Source organism: Rhinolophus sinicus, chromosome 6 (genome assembly GCF_057876585.1).
Source record: "Rhinolophus sinicus isolate RSI-liver-muscle chromosome 6, RSI-T2T, whole genome shotgun sequence".
NCBI lineage: Eukaryota > Metazoa > Chordata > Mammalia > Chiroptera > Rhinolophidae > Rhinolophus > Rhinolophus sinicus.
In genome coordinates, this window is record NC_142506.1 from 16,228,453 (window position 1) to 16,247,998 (window position 19,546).

The 19,546-nt window shown below is 44.5% G+C and overlaps 1 protein-coding gene across 1 annotated transcript in view; it reads left to right on the forward strand.

The window, feature by feature from the left end:
- The first annotated feature begins 894 nt into the window (after positions 1-894).
- The window catches only part of EXT1 (exostosin glycosyltransferase 1), a 269,989-nt gene continuing 251,337 nt past the window's right edge, over positions 895-19,546 (forward strand). The window contains exon 1 of the mRNA XM_019714506.3: positions 895-2,312. Coding sequence (XP_019570065.1) covers positions 1,351-2,312 — 962 coding nt within the window. The 5' untranslated portion in view covers positions 895-1,350. The remainder of the gene's footprint in view (positions 2,313-19,546) is intronic.

Genomic DNA, 19,546 nt, shown 5'->3' on the forward strand with positions numbered 1-19,546 from the left:
TTTCCTCCTCCACCCCTCGGGCTCGTCCCACTGTTCCATTTTCAAGCATCCGCTCTAGGATCCCGCACACTCCCAGCCGCCGGCTCGGGGAGGCGCTCTCGGCAGGGAGCCGAGGAGACGGGATTCTCCAGGGCGCCCGGGGCAACCCGAGCAGCGGGGCCCGGGGAGAGCCGGCCGGTCCCGGGCTCCCCGGCCGCCGCGGGAGCCTCCTCTGGGCGGCGCTAATTCCCGGAGCGTCCCAGGCCGGGGACCAGGCCCGGGCGATCCGAGGGGCCGCGGGGCTTGTCCGGGGCCACCCCACGACCAGCCCTCCCGCCCGCAGCCGCCGCCGCCGCCGCCGCCACCGAAGCACAGACACCCCGAGTCCCCGCGCCCCCCGCGCCGCGCCGGCGCCTCGGCCGCCGGCCGGGGGTTATGAATGGGCGCAGCGGAAGCACCGCCCACCCCGGACGTGACGCTCGGCCAATGGCAGCGCGGGCTGCGTGGATGGATGAGGTCAGCGCTGTCGTGTCGGGAATGGAATGTGTAAGTGTAACATTCAGAACCGGGTAACATTCGGCGACCGAACGCGGCGGTCGGCAGCGATCGCGCGGGGCCCTGCGAAGCGCCGCTCGGGGCCGGCACTGCCCGCGGGGAGGACGCGCCGCCGCCGTCACCCAGCGCCGCCGCCGCCGCCGCCGCCGCCGCCGCCGCCGCCTCCAGCCGGGCCGCCGCGCGTCCCGGGGGCCGGCCCCGCGAGCGCAGGAGTAAACACCGCCGGAGTCTTGGAGCCGCTGCAGAAGGGAATAAAGAGAGATGCAGGGATTTGTGAGGTTACGGCGCCCCAGCTGCAAGATGCACTAGCCGGCTGAGCCCGGGGCTCGGCTGACTTGTTGGAACCCGAGTGCTCTGCACGGGCGTGCGGGTGCGTTGAAGTTGCTTTCCCGGGGCTCGTTCTCCACGCTGCCGAGAGGAATCCGCGAGGCAAGGGAATCACTTCGTCTTGCCATTGATTGGGCATCGGGAGCTTTTTTTTTTCTTCCCCCCCTCTCTTTCTTTTCCTCCGTCTTGTTGCATGCAAGAAAATTACAGTCCGCTGCTCGCCCGCCCTGGGTGTGAAATATTCAGCCCCGCTGTCTCGCGTCCATTGTGCAGCCCAAAGATGAAAGACCGAAGGGGAGAAAGTTAAAGAAATCGCCCACATGCGCTGGATCAGTCCACGGCTTGGGGAAAGGCATCCAGAGAAGGTGGGAGCGGAGAGTTTGAAGTCTTTACAGGCGGGAAGATGGCGGACTGGAGCTGAAAGTGTTGATTGGGAAACTTGGGTGATTCTTGTGTTTATTTACAATCCTCTTGACCCAGGCAGGACACATGCAGGCCAAAAAACGCTATTTCATCCTGCTCTCAGCTGGCTCTTGTCTCGCCCTTTTGTTTTATTTCGGAGGCTTGCACTTTAGGGCATCGAGGAGCCACAGCCGGAGAGAAGAGCCCAGCGGTCGGAATGGCTTGCACCATCCGAGTCCAGACCATTTCTGGCCCCGCTTCCCGGACGCTCTGCGCCCCTTCGTTCCTTGGGATCCATTGGAAAATGAGAATTCCAACGTGCACATTTCCCCCCGGCAGAAGCGAGACGCCAACTCGAGCATCTACAAAGGCAAGAGGTGCCGCATGGAGTCCTGCTTCGATTTCACCCTTTGCAAGAAAAACGGCTTCAAAGTCTACGTATACCCGCAGCAAAAAGGGGAGAAAATCGCCGAAAGTTACCAAAACATTCTAGCGGCCATCGAGGGCTCTAGGTTCTACACCTCGGACCCCAGCCAGGCGTGCCTCTTTGTCCTGAGTCTGGATACTTTAGACAGAGACCAGTTGTCACCTCAGTATGTGCACAATTTGAGATCCAAAGTGCAGAGTCTCCACTTGTGGAACAATGGTAGGAATCATTTAATTTTTAATTTATATTCTGGCACCTGGCCTGACTACACCGAGGACGTGGGGTTCGACATCGGCCAGGCCATGCTGGCCAAAGCCAGCATCAGTACTGAAAACTTCCGACCCAACTTTGATGTGTCTATTCCCCTCTTTTCTAAGGATCATCCCAGGACAGGAGGGGAGAGGGGGTTTTTGAAGTTTAACACCATCCCTCCTCTCAGGAAGTACATGCTGGTCTTCAAGGGGAAGAGGTACCTGACAGGGATAGGATCAGACACCAGGAATGCCTTATATCACGTCCATAACGGGGAGGACGTCCTGCTCCTCACAACCTGCAAGCATGGCAAAGACTGGCAAAAGCACAAGGATTCTCGCTGTGACAGAGACAACACAGAGTATGAGAAGTAAGTGGCTGGCTGAGGGGGTCTCTGCCGGATCAGCCCTGGGCACTGCCCACCTTGTCCAGGTGTGAGACTGGGGCATTCGGGTGGGGCGTAGGACCCCTCTGTACTCGACCTTCCTGTTCTGAGTCTGGCACTCAGCTGCCGGTTCAAGGTGTGAGCTGGCAGCTAGGAGCTGGGGACCCAGACTGAGAGCTCCTGGGGCAAACAGAAAAGCCTGGAGCACTTTCCTGGGCCAAGTAGGTGACAGTGTCTCCCTGTTGCTTGGAAAACCTTCAGGGCCATGTGTCTCCTGTGAAAGGTGTGGGTTTGACCCAAGTTTGGAAACTGCTTCACCAGCAGGTGCTGGGAAGGTGTTTGTGAGGGGCGGGGGGCGGGTGGTATCTAGGGACCCCAAGAGGCTCTGAATCCACCCACAGTCTGGAGACCTTCCCCCAAGATTGATGCTTTCTTTGCCTTTCTCACAAGCAGGGGGAACTGCTTTCACTGGGATTTTCCTAGCCTCCAATTGTCATCTTTACTTGAGCCTTATATTTCTGTTAGTAGTGGAAATATTTTGATTTTAGCTACTAAACTTTCTGTGCCTATCTCTTCCTACCCCCATGGCATTGACTTTTATGAAGGGAGAATATAAGTTGGTTGGGGTGGCCTGTGATCCTTCCTTCCTTCCTTCCTTCCTTCCTTCCTTCCTTCCTTCCTTCCCTTCATTCATTCATTCATTCATTCATTCATTCATTCATGTCTATTTGTTTGTATGCATATAGCCTGTCCCCTTCCTAGGAGAAGCTGTTTTTAAAATCTGGGCCTCAGCCCCACTGCTGTAAACTCCAGTTGCTAATTTAGATTTCCCTATCCCTTTTGTCTATCTATTTGCATGTAAATCGGAGACTGTTACTCTTTGAATGGGCTTGTGAAGCCTCCTTTCCCTCTGTAGTGAGGCACGTTTTGTCCAGTTGCTAAGTAACTGAGTTGCTTACTTTGTAGCCTTTCTCACTCTTCCTTTTTCCTTCTCTTTGACAGTAACTGACACACAGGATTTGGGGTCAAAACTAGTCACAAACTTGCTTTAACTTGAGCTTGGCGGGTCTGTTTCCTAATAGATGGGGTCGGTACCCCAGACTCACTTGTATCTGGCTGTGAAAGAGGTAGTGAGTTCCTACAGTGCATTTCCACGTTACGCCAGTTAAGAACCAGAGCAGCCTTGTGCTACCCATGGAAGGAAGGGGGAACCTCTCAGCTGAGTACAAGAGGAACTGGCAGAGGTTGGCAGATTTTGCAGTTGATTCATGAAATGTAGAATAGGGGAAACGCTTCGCAAACCTGATTGGAACAGGGGAACAGGAAAGGGTATAATGGGATGGAGGCCCTGAAATGAAAGGTTTATTGTTGTCTGTGGATTTCCTCAGACACTCGGGCCTCTGTAGGGTGATTGGAAGGGACGTTAAAGTCCTCCTGTACTTGATCGGAGACAGAGGAGGAGAAAGTGTCCCACACTCAGATTTCCCAACTCCCAACTCCCAACACCTTGCTTTTCAAGCATAAGGAAAGCCTAAGGCTAACGTCAATTAGGAATCTATATGTTACTCTTCTTCAGGGGAAGTTATATGTGAATTTTGAGTGCAGTTGCAATGGATTAAAATTTTGTCACAAAAGAAACAAACTGGTTCGTAATGAACTGCTTTGTTTACAGGACATTTACATTGACCTATCCCGGTGGGTGCTTGTAAGAAAAAAACACGCTTATAGCCTTTCAGGAATTTCTTTGTCTGGCTTATGGTGGAGTAACTCGAGATGAAGTCTAACCTTTCAGTGTCTTCTAACGCAAGTCTCACCGACTTTTGTAGCAAGGTCCTGGTGGTCTTCATTTTTCTAAAGGTGCTGGAGCTGAGATCTTACCATAGGAAATTTGAAATATACATTTATTTGGGAAGCAAGCACCCTCAATCCAAGAAAAAAGTCCTACCTTCTTTACCCTCTTACTCCCAAAATAAATATTAAATCTCTACAGCCTCTGCTGAAGCTTTTTCTAGAGATTAGCAATGAAAGAAGGAGGAGTTGGTTTCCTAGAAACTTTAATTTTTGCTAATTAAATTTAATTTTTGATTTCTTTGTGATTGAGCCAAGAAATCTGACACCCACACCCTACCCTTGTTTTGGTTGATGTTTAAAGACCACAAGGGGTCAGGAACTCAGGCTTGGGCCTCATCAGAAAAGTGGCATTGAGTTAGGAAAGCAAGTTTTCTCTCTTTTCTCCCGAGCAGGGGAGCAGGGATTTCTTGAGCGGAGTCTCTTCTGGATTTTCTCCCTGTCCGCCTTTTGCACACTTTCCAGTTCTAACCTTGTTTACTAGGATAGGATCATGCTGCAGAATGCCTGGTCTATGTGCAGTTTTAACTCCTTCCTCTCCTTGAGTTGTCAGAACTCTGGGAAATGGTGCTTGCAAACATGATGTCCTTTTACTGTTGACTGTGGGACACACGAAGGTGAAAAATGAGCCCTGAATCTTGAGATTATTATGCTAAGTGAAATAAGTCAGACAGAAAAAGTCAAGAACCATATGACTTCATGAACGGTGGGATATAAAACTGCAGGCAAAAAAGGAACACGGCAAACAAATAAACAAAAACTCATAGACACAGACAACAGTTTAGTGGTTGCCAAGGGGTAAAGGGAAGAGAGGGGTGGTAGAAGAGGGTAAAGGGGGTCAAATATGTGGTGATGGAAGGAGAACTGACTCTGGGTGGTGAACACATAATGCAATAAACAGATGAGGTGTTACAGAAATGTACACTTGAAACCTATGTAGTTTTGTTGACCATTGTCACCCCAATAAATTTAAAAAAAAAAGAAGAAGAAAAGCAAGAAAAGAAAAGAATGAGCCCTGTAATGTGGCCAGAATGCTCTTGCAGAGGAAGTAATGCCTGTTGTGTTCTCGAGGGAGAACAGCTACTATGCTTTCTATGCTGATGTTTTCTGTAAGTCAGCCTTGCATCTGCGAGATGCAGAACTCCAGAAATCCAATGCTGATCTCTCCAGGGCTTTAGAGAAGGAGGTGATGTTGAAGGTAGTCTGTAGAAGTCATCGAAGTTGGACTTTGCACACAGACGCATTGTGTGACTTTTGATGCGTTACCTTGAATGTTACTTTATCCTTTCGCCGAATGGGTTGTAGACTCCTTCAGGGGTGCTCTAAGCATTCATCTGGTTGTGGCATGTAAAAACATGATCAGTTTTCATCTACTTCTTTTTTTTTATTAGCAGGTACCTCTGAAAAGGCTTCAGTTTAATGTGCTGCCACAAGCAACCACATGTAAATTTGGTTTGGACTTATGGGGTCTGATAATTAGATTGAACATTTAGGGTACCATGGCTGAGTTAGGATACTATAGGATATATGCAAGTGTATCAACTAAGAAAAAGTTACTCTTAGTGCAATTTAATGTTATGTGACAATAAAGATCTCGTGTTAAGTGGTCGAGGACATTCATCTCACCTGCACTTTCGTGAAAATCAGACATTTGTTATTAAAAGTATAGAGAGCGGCATGGAATAAAGAAAAACACTTTTCTCTGGTAAGAGAGCAGTACGTTTTATCCAGAATTCCAGAATTATGTTAAAACACCCATTTTTATGACACTGATAATTAATTTTCATCAGTTACATATATTAACAGATGTAGATGACACTGACTAAAAAAGTTGCTGCAGTGATGAGATGATTTGTAATGAGGCTTTACAGAAATTCTTTCTATTTTACATTCTTGGAGCTTCTTATTGCATCCTTCCAGAATCACTGTATTTTTTGCATGAATTTCATCGTGCAATCTTTTCACAGGGCATGATTGTGAAACTGCAAATTCGGCTTTCTGAAATAGAAGAAAGAGAAGGAAATGAGAGGTGGCTTCTATCTTTGACCCCCTCAAGGAAAGCAGTGGTGAATATTTTAAGCCCCTCTTCTGGGAACAGGCAGGATGCTGTGCCAGCCTTTTGGACATGTTTTCCTGTGTTTGTTGAAACTACCTCACTATCCTGGTATTTTTAAGGGTCTTGAAACTAAGTGATCATTCAGCGCCAGCATCCTCATCTTACAGGTTTGGAAACTGAGGGATAGAATGTTCTTAAGGGATTTGCTTCAAGTCAGAAAGCGAGGTAGAGAGAGGCAGGGGTAGCCCTAGCATTCAAGCCTTCTGAATTTTTCCCTCTGACCTACAATCTTCCACTGTCTGTTACAGACACACTTGCAAGCTCTGCAGACACTAGACCCTTATTGATGGTGTTTCTTAGGGAATTTCTCTTGGAATCCTGATGAAGACTTTGGACAAACTTTGCAAAACAAAACAGACACACGTAACAATTTGTTATAAAGTTTTAGGGGTTGACACAACCCCTACTAAGGGCATCCTCCGACTTACAAAAACTCTTGCTCTAGGGCTTACGTTTTGCTTTTCATTGATGTCAAGATGTCAGTCCCGGAGCTTTTTAGTCTTGGAGTTTTTTGGACCTTTCAGTTTGGCCCTAAGAAGTTTAGGGACTAGGATGGGAATTAACTGAATGGTAAGTTGCATTCAGGTGCATTTACAGCTAAAAGAAATTGTGCACAAGACACATACTAATTTTTAAATGATTATTTGTTTATTCCTCATTATCCCAGACTGTATTAGCAGACACCCTGAGCAAGTGCATGGTCCAGCAGGGAACCTTAGAGGACGGTTTTCCTCCTCCAAAATGAACGGTAGAAATTGTACTTCTCAGTTTTTGTTTGTTTGTTTTGTTTGTTTTTTTCAATAGTTTACTTAAAAATTTTTTTTTAATTTTAATTTTTTTATTTTTTATTGGGGAATATTGGGGAACAATGTGTTTTTCCAGGAACCATCAGCTCCAAGTCAAGTTGTTGTTTTCAGTCTAGTTATGGAAGGTGCAGCTCACTGGCCCATGTGGGAATCGAACCGGCGACTTTCGTGTTATGATCACTGTGCTCTAACCAACTGAGCCAATTGGCCGCCCCATACTTCTCACATTTTAAATGTAAAATATTAGCACCTTTTCCCCAATAGGTGTATCAAAGCATTTCTAAAATAAACCACATAAGCACAGTTTAAAAACAGATCGGGCCAGCCCTGTGCAAAAGTGTGAAGTTGGCAAGCACGTCTCTCACTGAGGTTCTAGTTCTCTCTGCTTCCCCCTTTCTCACCTCCTCTGAACTTGCCTTTTTGAGAACACCTGAGAGCCTCATGTGTAAGGACCCTACGAGTATAGGTTGGGGGGTTGTGTGCTACTTCTAGGGACGTTTGCATTTTGATTGAGTGCAGTTCAACAAATGAAGGTTTAGAGTGGAATCTGCGATTTAAGTGAGGAGCCTGCAGGATTTTGTCATATAGAAAATGTCTTGCTACTAAGGCTTCCACAGGCCCCGCCTCTGGGAAGCCACCTTTGGTTCCCCTGACTGTGACAGCAGCTTTGGATGGGACAGACGTGGCAAAGGGGGAGCTGTCACACCCTCAGGTGGTGTTTGTTCTCTTTGTCTGAAGGCAGATGTGCCTCTCCAGAACACTTGTTAGAAACACCTGCCAACAATGACCTTGAGTACCCTAATGTCACACCAGAGGTTGTGTTTGATAGGGCCTGGCTGCTGTGCCTCACACCCATCTTGCAAGGTGTCTTGACAGGTGTGTAAACTGAGGCCAGTTGTGGTGAGTTGCTTTGTCTAAGGCTGCCCAGCTTGCAAGTGGCTGAACTAAGGCCAGGTTTTCTGGCTCCCAGTTCTCCCGTTTTCACTGAGGCTTGCTTCTGCCTCATGACATTCACTTTTCAGCACAGCCTCTTCAGAACAAACCAGGTCAGGCTAAGTGGTCATTGGCTTCTGCTGTCTTCTGAATATGTTCCATGTTCAGAAATGAACATGGGAGCTGGTGTTCCCATGAGCTTAAGGACGAAGCACTTTTACTTGGAGCCCTTTCACCTGTGACCATGTTCCTTTAATAAACACGGGACGCCCTCAAAACCGGAAGGCTTATCGAGTGCCTGTTACTTAAATTTACTTTCATTGGCTCTTTTAAGCCTCTCAACAACAGTATCAAGTGGGTTAAATCCCCATTTTACAGATTGGAATGCAGGCCCGGAGACAGTGAAGTAAGAATCCCAAAGTCACATCTAGGGAGGCCATGGTGGTGTTCTAACCAGGGTCTTGGATTCCCGAGACCATTCTCTTTCCTCCACAAACTATTACCATCTTAAAGAATCAAACAAAATGTCTACCTGTTTACATGGCAGTTATTAGTGAGTTCAGTGTAATTCAGGTGTTTGTGTATCTGATCTGATTTTCATTGCTGCCTCTTATAAACATGTTTCCCACGAGGGGGTGGGAATTGGCTCAGAGATGTGACACAGATGCACCTAAGTCTGACAGTAAAGCATTGACCTCCTCAAATTTTTCTACTCTAAGAGCTTTATAACCTTGTCTACGTAGATTCCGCGTTTGATTCTCTCCTAGAGCTCTTCTAAGAAAAGTGGGCAAGGGAACCAATCGTGTGTGACCTTGCCCTCGCTGCCCGCACCCTCAGGGGTGCCCTCTGTAGTTGTAGGTGAATGGTGAGGTGGGATAGCGGTGGCTGTTGTCCCTGGTGGACAGTGTGAGCCAACGGAAGTGGTAGAACCGCGGGAAGATTCCATTTCTGACAGAATGGGCCAGGTTTCTGGAACACACCCCACCACGGCTGCCACGTCCTTAGGCTCCCTAAAGAAAAACAGTGCTGAAAAAACTATCAACATTATATGCAAAGCCTTTGTGGAAAACTGGGGAAACTCAGACAATATGAATATGAAAATAAATTTCTTCTTTAATCCCCATGGCAAGCGCTCCCTACTCTTATTAAACGGTGTAGTTGACCTGTTATAACACACGTATCTCGAGAATGCCAAAAAAAAAATGTATACAAGTGGACACTTGGGTCAACATTGCTCAAGCAGTAGTTTGCCGTCATCAGAAGTGTCTGGACGCTGATGGTAACCACTTTGAGCACCTCTTGTCATTGCAGAAGTCCAATGTGACCTGTATTCATCTTTGGTTATTGGTATCTATGGAGTATTGCAATTTTAATTCTCTTTTTTCCTTTCTTAAAATTTGTATACATTGTTTTTGGCACCCTCTGTATGTAGACTGCTCTATGATTAGATCGTTTTATCGCTCAGATCCAAGTACCTTTTATAGATATGGTAATCATTACTTAATTAATAGTAAGTAAATAATGAATTCAGTACATTTTCTTTAAGTGCCTTGTTTGTGCCAGACACATAAGCTCAGGAACTGGGGCCACTGCAGGGAGAACCACTCCAGCTGGTTCTCACCTTTCTTGTCTGTTGGTTTTATCAACTTGAAGTCAGGCTTTCAATGTATTTTTGAATGTTGCTTTTTTTTCTTCACAGTATCCAAAAGCATTTTCCTCATTGACTAAATAGGAAAATCCTCTTAAAATATTAAAATAGGATTTTTAAGGGCTGCATGATGCTTTTGTGTTTATAACTCATAATTTAACCATTGACATTTTCTTAGAGATTTAACTTGTTCCTCATTCTTTTTTTTTTTTTTTGGTTTTGTTTTGTTTTTAATAAATAAGTCTGTGATGAATCTTACTGTTTTGAGTATTTGTTTTCCTTTGGACCAGGATCTCTCTCAGAAACCAACACAGAACTTCCTCCCTCACCCCCAACCCAGTCTTTTGGGAAGAAGAGCTATTTTTTGAGGAGAGGCCAAGCACCCATTTCAGTGGAGTAGCCACCATTAAATGACTGCTTAGATAAACATTTGTAGGTGTTAATTGGTCCTACATGGGGTCTTTGAAGCTCCCACAACTTCTGTTTCCTTTGAAGTTTTGTTTTTGTTGGAGCCATAAACCGCCATGCCTTTCTTATTGAGCATGCGTCTTCCTGCTCCCTGCAGTATACAGCCTTGCCTGGGTTTCAGAACCTGCAGGCTTTACCTAGGTTGATGTCATTCTTTTAGCTAACTGTGTCAGTTAATCAAGGCCCTCTTTCTATTTTCTCTTTGATTGTTGACTCCATGGTCCATTGGAGGTGAATTGGGGCATGGCTTTACCTCTGGGCATCCAGGTAAGGAAGGTGTGGGATTCCAAGTGGAAATGAAGCACTGTTGTAAGTGATTTAAAAACTGAGACAGAAAACAAAAGGAACCTACAGTGTATGCCTAGTTATTTTTAGGGCTTTTGCATTGTAATTGCTTTGAACAGCAGTGAGATTTGTGGGGATATACTTCCTCATTTCATGTGCCCTCTTGTCTTCTGGGAATCTCATTAGAAGAGAGCCCGTGACCCTGCAACAGGGAAGGAACTGACCCACACGGAGTCCTGTAAGCCTCAGTTTCCACATCTGCAAGTGGGGATCACAACATTCGTGCACAGGGTCGTTCAAATGAAGTGAAGGGTGTGAATGTACCTAGTAACTACTGATGTGTTCTACAAGGTGTTGTTATTATTAAAAACCATCTTCCTGCCATTTTCTAATCAACCTCAGCGGTTCGCTTAGTTTCATAAGTTGGCTGTTATCAAATAGGCCACAGAAATGACTCTGCTCATCTCTTCCTTGATACTTAATCTGCAGGAAATTGTGGCTATTGCCTTGGAAGCCTAGTCATTGTTTGTGTGGGCCGTGGAAAGACCTACCTGGGTCCTTCAAGCTGAAGCTTGCAGGTGGGGTAAGGCAGGATTGGAGCAGATGGGGCAGTCAGGCACTTACTTGACTCCATATCTTCCAAGTTCCCTGGTTGACTGCTCTAAAAATGCAGGTTACCCCTTTTGCAGTTGACTTTGATGCCTTCATCAGTTGAGGGTGACATCTGGGGGGACACCTCATCCACACGGAACTCAGCTACACGGTAGCCTCACAGGCTCTTCGGTTGCAAAGAGCAGAAAATCACTCAGGCCACCTTAAGTACGTCACAGGATATACTGTGAGATGACATGGAACATACTGAACTGGATCTTGTTCCCGTACGTTCTTAGGACCCAGCGCAATACCTGGGATTACTGGCTCCTTTCTTTCCCCTCTGGGCTTTTGTAGCACTAGTCTAGCACTAGTGTTCCTGGGTGTGTCTTTCAACCCCTGGCCAGTCTTTCCTGAATCCTCTCTTCCAGGCCCTGAAGGAAGCCATCCTGATTGCTTTGCTGTGACCACGACTCCTTCTGGGAGAACCATTCATAGGAGGCCACGTCTTAGGTGTGATGAGACCTCATCATTGAAAAGACTGCCCCGTCACATTGCCATTCTTGATTTAATTAGTGGCAGTCCTTTTTGCAAAGAACAGCCTAAAGTTGCTTCCTGGAACGGGACGGTGGTTGGGGGAAGTTGGCTGTGGCAGGTGCTGTGAAGCCATATCCTGTTGGCACTGACCTGTTTGAGCCCAGTTGATGATGACAATAGCAGCTAGTATTTCTTGAGCGTGTACTGTGTGTTGAGTCACGAGCAGTAGTATCTTCTGTAATCTCGGTGTCCATCCTCACAGAAAGATACTCATTTTAGATGCAAAATGGAGGCGTAGAATCCTTAAAAGTGATTTTCCTAAGAGCATGCACCTAGGGTATGCCCCAAGATCACCTGACTTCTGAACCTGCATTCTTCACCGTAGCTTCGGCACAGCTGGAACTGAGGTCAGAAAGGCCACACAATCGCAGTGTGATTGATGGATAGAGAGTATCATTTGGGTTTCTCACCTAGCATTTATTTCATCTTAACTTTAGAGGGACAATTCTCGCCAGTTTGGCAATCTGGTTTCGCAGCGCGCAGTAGATGAGAAGCAGTAAATTTAAAGAGAGAGGGATTCTTGTAGACAGATCTGGGAAGAAGGGACAGCTGGCAAGCCGAATGCAAGGAAGCAGGCCAGGAAATTATAAATGTAACGGCCAGAAGAACGAAAGAAGCACTGCCATTTAAGAACAGCTGGCCCGGAGCCCGAGAGTGTGTCCTACAGACACTTCTGGAGTCTGCCTGTAAATCCCACCCCCTAGCCCCATGCCTGTCACCCACCTGAGCTTCTGTAAATATTTAATGGACTACACCACAGTGCCGTGTTGACCCTGTGTGATCACTTGTGTACACTGTCCTTTGTTTAAGAAAGTGGAGCAACAAGGAATGCATTTTACAACTCCTTTTGCCCAGGCGGTGAACATGAAAGTGTTTTGGGGCTCCTAAGAATACATTTTCCATTTGAAAACGTTCTACCAAGCTTAGCAAGTTCTCCCAGGGCTCGGGTGTGTGGGGGTCTCCTTTGAGTTAGCATTGGGGTCCTGGTGCTGGCCGCTAACTCGGATTTCTGGGGTTTTATGACACCTCTCAGCACTTGTTGTGAGAAGTCAAGTTTCCTGGTATTGTGGTCCATGCTTTGATGCCAGTGATTCTTGATTGACAGGTGCCCAGAATGAGTTGGGCCATGGGCTCAGGTAAAGAAAATGGCCCTGGATCAGTCTGGCCCACATGCCTGAAGTATTGGGGCATATGGCGGTTGGAGATTGGAGAAGGGAGGTGCCCATGAGAGGGTGAGGGGACATCTGATCTGTTACTAAGGGGTTGCCCTGGCAGGTATGTTGGGGTGCATGTCATTAGCCTGCTTTTCCCACCTTCCCAGGGGTGCCCAGGATGGGGGCTGATGGGTGGAGGTATAGAATGGATTGCACACTTCCTAAATATATTCCAGAACCCTGACAGATGGGTGGAAATCATGTACAGCTCAGCTGATAAAAGATATGACCATGCCACGTTTGTACTTGAACTTGCCCCGGAGGCTTCTGGTAGTGCATCACATGACAGCAAGGTGAGCGTGCTCCAGCTCAGCCTGCCTTTCCATCACCAGCCCGTGGCACAGCCACATTATTCCTCTGTCTCCCTCGTCTCTCTTTTTTGAAAAGCTGCACCCCCACTCCACCCCACCCCGCCGCTCCATATGTTACTTCTTCCAGAGTCACTTCCTTGGTAGCCTCAGATGTGGACAAATTCTCCTGGTATGTGCTCTTACAGAACATGTAATACTTGCTGCAGCTGTGGTTTTCTATTCATTTAACTGTTTGTTTTTCTGTCTCCCCAGTAGATTGTACAGGTCCTGAGGGGAGAATTCATGTTGACTTTTCATTAATTTACTCAACAAATACTTATAGAGCACCTACTATGTGCAGGCACTGGGGATGGGGATTCAACAGTGAGCAAAACAGACACATCGCTGCCTTCAGGATGTTTATTGCCTAGTGGCTGGAAGCTGATACCATGCCACTTACTGCTCATTAAAAGGTGCTAGATGCTGCAAAGAAAAGCAGCTAATGAAAAGGGTTTAAGGCAGTGGCTCCCTATCTAGTGGGGCCCAGGCCTTACTCCCAGCCAATCAGACGCTCTAGGTATAAAATTTCAGGTTTTTAAAACACTTACAAGGTGATGTGGATGCATGATGAGAGTGGAGGTGAGGGTTTTGCAATTTAAAATATGGAGGGGAAGGAAGGCCTCATTGGGAAAGTGACATTGAGCTCACTCACCGATGTATTGTCCCAGCCTAGCACTGTGCCAAGGTACCCAGTTTGAATAAATGAGAAAAAAAAAATTACATTTATTTAACCAGTGGAAATGTTACCACTGTTGATCATGTATTCAAAGGATGAATTCTGTAGCTATCACTGTCTGGTTTATAGCACAAGCCTCCCTTGCGTCCTCTAAGTTCTTTTGCATCATTTGCTGATTCACCGAGAGTTTTTTTTGTCTTCAAATGGGATGTTTCTGCTAATAAACCTTTTTTTTCCCCCAAGATCGTTTCTTTCTTTTTTCTTTTTTCACTCTTCTGTTGGATATGAGTATCTGTGAAACCAAATGAAAATGAACTGAGGGGGTTTAATGCATAATATGAATCTAAAGAATTTCTTACAGGGGAAACCATTATGGTCTTTTTATCATTTAATTTTAACAGTCTGTAGATATTGGGACTTTTTGTCCCACCTTAATTGCAACTTTTTCCCCAAATGGTTGGTTGCATATAACTTTTGGCTTACATTTTTTTTTTTTTTTTTTTGCTCAGGTTACATCCAAACTGTTAGCTGATATTGAAGCATTGCCCCAGAGTATATAATAACATAGTGCTTAATTGAGCTATCAGACTTCTGATGAATTCATATTGAGATTTACCATTTAATTAAAAAGCGAAGGGGAAGAAAAAGCAGAGGGAAGGTGTACGATTGTTTCTCCCACTGGCCTCCATTTTCTCCCTTTAAAACCTGGCTTGTTTGTGTTAGCTTGTTTGGGATTTTGCATCCAAGGACTCAAGGTATGTAGATAAAATGGAGGATGCACTGTATCTCTATCTCTTGGCTTCTTAGTAGGTCTTTATAAAATGGATTCAGATTTGGTAGCAATCCTGTGACACTTGATTAAGTCTGAATTATGTTTAATGTTTTTACAAAGCTTGGTAAGGTCATTTTCCCAAATGATTTTTAGGTCTGTGTATCTGCACCAATCTGAAAAATCTAATCAGAGGGGTTCTAATACTGTAATGTTTTTGCTTTGCTGAGAGGCAGAGAATAAATTTTTCTTGAAAACACCATTTCTTGTATCCTGCATGCTCCTTTAAAATTCACACTGCATTAAAAAAGCCACCTTTAAGCAACACCTTTTATAACTGCATTTTGAAGTATGCAAGTGCAATGTTGCAAACCTGTAGGGCAGTCAGTCTTTTATTGATTCAAAGAGTAGAAATGTATAATATTTTCTGTACTTAGAATGTAGAGTTATATTACATATTTTTAAAAAATTGAACAGTATTTTATGTTAAGATAAAATCATGTTCCTAAATGTTTAGTACAGTTAAAAGATAGAGTAGTATTCTTCCTGCACTTATTTTAAACTTAGCTATGTCTGAGTAACGCAAGTAGGATGAAAGAGGGCAAAAAAGATGAACTATCAAAGTAAATCATTTTGTATTGATACTGTTGACGTGTAACAATGTATTAGTTTTAGGCATACAACATAGTAATTTGGTATATGTCTGTCTATATTGCAAAATGCTTACCTCAGCAAGTTTAGTTAGTATCCATCAGCTCACATAGTTACAATTTTTTTTTCTTGTGATGAGAATTTTCAAGATCTGTTTTCTGAGCAACTTTCATCTATGCAATACAGTATTATTATCTGTATAGTCAGGGGTTTCTGAACGACTGGAATTGTCCTGAGAAATGCGTCATTAGGTGATTTCATCACTGCGAACGTCAGAGTGCACTTACCCAAACCTAGATGGTATCGCCTTCTACACACCTAGACTACATGACATAGCCTATTGCTCCTTGGCTACAAGCCTGTACAGCCTGTTACTGTACAAAACAACATGAGATTAAATCAAGCACAAGAGAAAAGGATGCAATCAAGAGACTTGGTAAACACGAGATGTGTGAGGCTGCTACTGGTGTAACACGGTATACTGTTTTACAGTAACTTTTTTTTTTTTAAGTAGAAAGAGTACACTGTAAAATAATGATAAAAAGTATGGTATAGTAAATATACAAACCAGTGACATAGTCGTTTATTGTCATTATCAAGTATTATGTACTGTACGTAATTGGAGGTATTCTGATTTTATACAACTGGCAGCACAGTAGGTTTGTTTGCACCAACATCCCACAGACATGTAATGCATTGCGCTACAATGTTACAATGGCTACTGTGTCACTAGGTGATAGGAATTTTTCAGCTCCATTATAATCTTATTGGACCACTGTCATAGATGCGGTCTGCTGTTGACTGAAAACTTGTTGTGCGGTGCCTGAGTGTAGTTACCATGCTGCACATTTCATCCCCAGGACTTCTTTATCTTATAACTGGAAGCTTGTACCTTTGGACCACTTTCACCTATTTCGCCCGTCCCTCCACCTCTTGCCTCTGGCAACCAGCAATCTGTTTTCTATATCTATGATTTCAGTTTTTTTGAGATTCCACATATAAGTGAGATCATACAATATTTGTCTTTCTCTGTCTGACTTATTTCACTTAGCATAATTCCCTCAAGGTCCATCCACGTTGTCACAAATGGGAGGATTTCCATGTTGTCACAAATAGTATTCTGTGTGTGTGTGTGTTTGTGTGTGTGTGTGTGTGTGTGTGTGTATGTGTATACATAAATGTGATATATATATTTTCTTCATTCATCCATTGATGGATACTTAGGTTGTTTTCACGTCTTGGCTATTGTAAGTAATGCTGTCAGAAGAAATCTTAAGTTTCTATAAAAATAAGCTAAGAAACAAGCAGCCTTCAATTCAAAGTATGAAGTAGATATTCTAGGGCACGTTGGCGACGGAGCCTCTTTAGGCCTCAGCTTTCCTCGTCTGCTTTTCCTGTACAGAGACCTATGAGCTCATTGCTGATTGTGTACATACAGCGTATATCTTCATGTCTGTTGTGTGTTTGTCTGAGGAGAGAAGCACGGTGTTCAATCATGTTATGATGGTGTCAGATAGTTTTGTCTGGAGGGCAAAGTAATAAGAATGTGGAAGTGACTTTGAAGAGCCAGTGTAATTCCTGCATCATATAGATAAAGAAATGAGATCCAGGGAAGTTTGGCAACTTGCCCAAGGTCATGTGGCCTGTGTGACAGAATCGGGAATAGAACACACATCTCTTGACTTCCAGCCATGCATTGCATGGCGTTTATGCACACGGGCTCTGGAGATTGGTAGCTTGATTTGCAATAGAAGCTCTGCCATAGCTGTGAAATCTTGGGCGGCTTACCTCTCTGCTTTCTTCCCTTGTAAAGTGGAGATAATAATAATTCCTACTTCACAGGTTGTTACTATGAGGATTAAATGAGTAACATTACACATAATATACTTAGAACAGTGCTTGGTACATAGTAAGCACTCAATAAATAACCGTTGTTACTGTCATTATTTTGTCTGTTCTGTTATACCACGTTAGACTTTTAGACTCCTAGAATTTCAGACTTACCACTTGTGTGTGTTTACCATTGTTTTCATTTCATTTCTTTCATTTGACCTATCTGTTTACAGCTCATTATAATTGCAATGTGCAATGTGATACAGCAGCTTGCCAGTCATATAGAAGCTCAAGGTGGTTTGGCAAGTGCCCAGAATTCCAACCACCTGTTGTAACTGTTGCCAAAATGCAATAGATTTTCATTTCCCGTCAAGTTGTTCAACCAAGGATGCACATCACTCATCTGATTTTGTCTTTAAAAAAAAAATCCTTTCTCCTTTTGCAAAAGTATCGTGTTTCCCACCGGTTCTGTGAAGCTGAGGAATCACATGGGTCTTCTTTTTCCTGCCTGTTGAAAACGCATTAGAAAGGTGGCCGATGTGCCAGTGGGATCACCGGAAATGACATTTCTGAGCTAAAACAGAGCAAGATAGGAAGATAAAACTAGTTTTTTTCTTCTCTATCAAGTCAGGTAGACAAACTGGGTGATCCCATCGTGATGGGGCACTTAGCAAATCAGGAAGCGGTGGCAGTGAACAACTTTCTACTTTCAACAGTTTCTGCGGCTGTTAACAATTGACGACTTTTAGGATGGCATTGTCAACAGCCGCTGGTGCTAGACCTCCATACCATGTTATGTGTAAGCAGCGCGTGACTATCCTCCATGATAAACTTCTCATGGCAGTCAGGTTGAATGTCAGGGGGGTAACTTTTAGCCGGTGTTGTGAAGACCTGGGAGGGTTCAGACACATCGTAACTTACATGTTCATTCTTTTCTCTCAGGGGTTGCAGCTGCAGTAATGAACAAACACATTGTAAAAGCTTTCTTATAATACCATGTCTGCCCCCAAATCCAGATGTGATCTGATTCCTATTGAATTCCACACTGTAGCAGGGCTTATTGTGCTGGGATGTGCCACAGGTCAAACCTTGTCCCTTGAAACGCCACCATATCCAAAAAAGAAGAAAAAGAAAAAGAGCATGTTAGAACAGGATTACATCCTGTCGTAAATCACAGAATCCTATAGAGTGTTCTTTAACAGCAGCTTTTGAAAAAGAGACTCTAGTGAATGGTTCACCCAGTAAACTGCGACTTTCTTGTCCCCGTTTCAAATTTGATGTTACTCGGCTTCAGACAAGAAGCTGGTGTATATTTTCTGCACAACAGTGACGTAGAGGCCTGTGTTTGCATGTGGAATAAATATTTAAAATCCAAATTTTTTTTTTTTCTGGGAACATTATTGGGTCAGTGTTGGATATTATTTTCTTTCAAGATGCTCTTTTTAAAAGTACTACTTATCTTTCTTTTTGGTCCCCTTCTTCTTGTCCCAAAGTCCTCTTATTGCTTTTCCAATAAGTACAAAATAGCCCTTCTTTCTCCCAGTAAGCTGACTTGTAGATTCACATAGCTGTGAGCTGAAACTACCGTATTGTATTTCCAGTTAACTCATTGAATTAGGTGAGGTGAATTAATTGGATTATTTGGACATTTCTGAAAGCCAAAAAGACTCTGTGTTGGAATTCCCAGGTATGGTGGCTTGTGAGCTCACTCTCTCAGTTTAATCCTGTTCAGGACGTGGCATAAGACCTATCATTTGAAGCCTGTCATTTGAGTTCCCCTTGGGGGTATAAAAATGGTCTAGTAATTTTTCAGATAGCAGAGCATAAATCAGTAGGCAATTTGGCCTGCCCTTCAGCCCAGGGCATTCCTTGGTAACCGCCAGCCTCAGCAGCCAAAGCCTTGAGTAAGCCTTTCTCTGTCCATACTTTGCAGGTGAAATGGTGTCTAAGGGTTAGTTTCCAGCACCTGTGGAAGGACTCACTGAAGTTTTTCTCCCCGCTCTGTTCTCTCACCCAGTATAATTTTAGGGGTCTGGGCATGCAGGCTTTATGTCCTGTGAATCAGGGGCTGGGGAAATTCTGCAACTTAGACTGGGGGCAGTTTTAAACCTTAGAACATTCTACCTTGTGCTGTAATCATTTAGTTTTGATCTCTCTGGGTGTAGATACCTTCTGAGGGAAAGCTGGTTCATTCTCTCTGCATGCCCGAGTTCACCCCCCACTGCAACGATGCCCTCGATAGGTGCTGAGTTAAGTGTTACTATTGTTGATGAGCCCGTCCTTTCTTTAATCTAGAAATTCTAGAAGCAGAACAGATGGAGGCATAGTCTGGAAGTTTCCAGGTCCTTCTTTAGTTTTCTTTGGCATAGTCTTTTTCAAACATAGATCAAGGAAGTCAGACCAAAAAATCTTGGGATCAAAGTACACACTACTT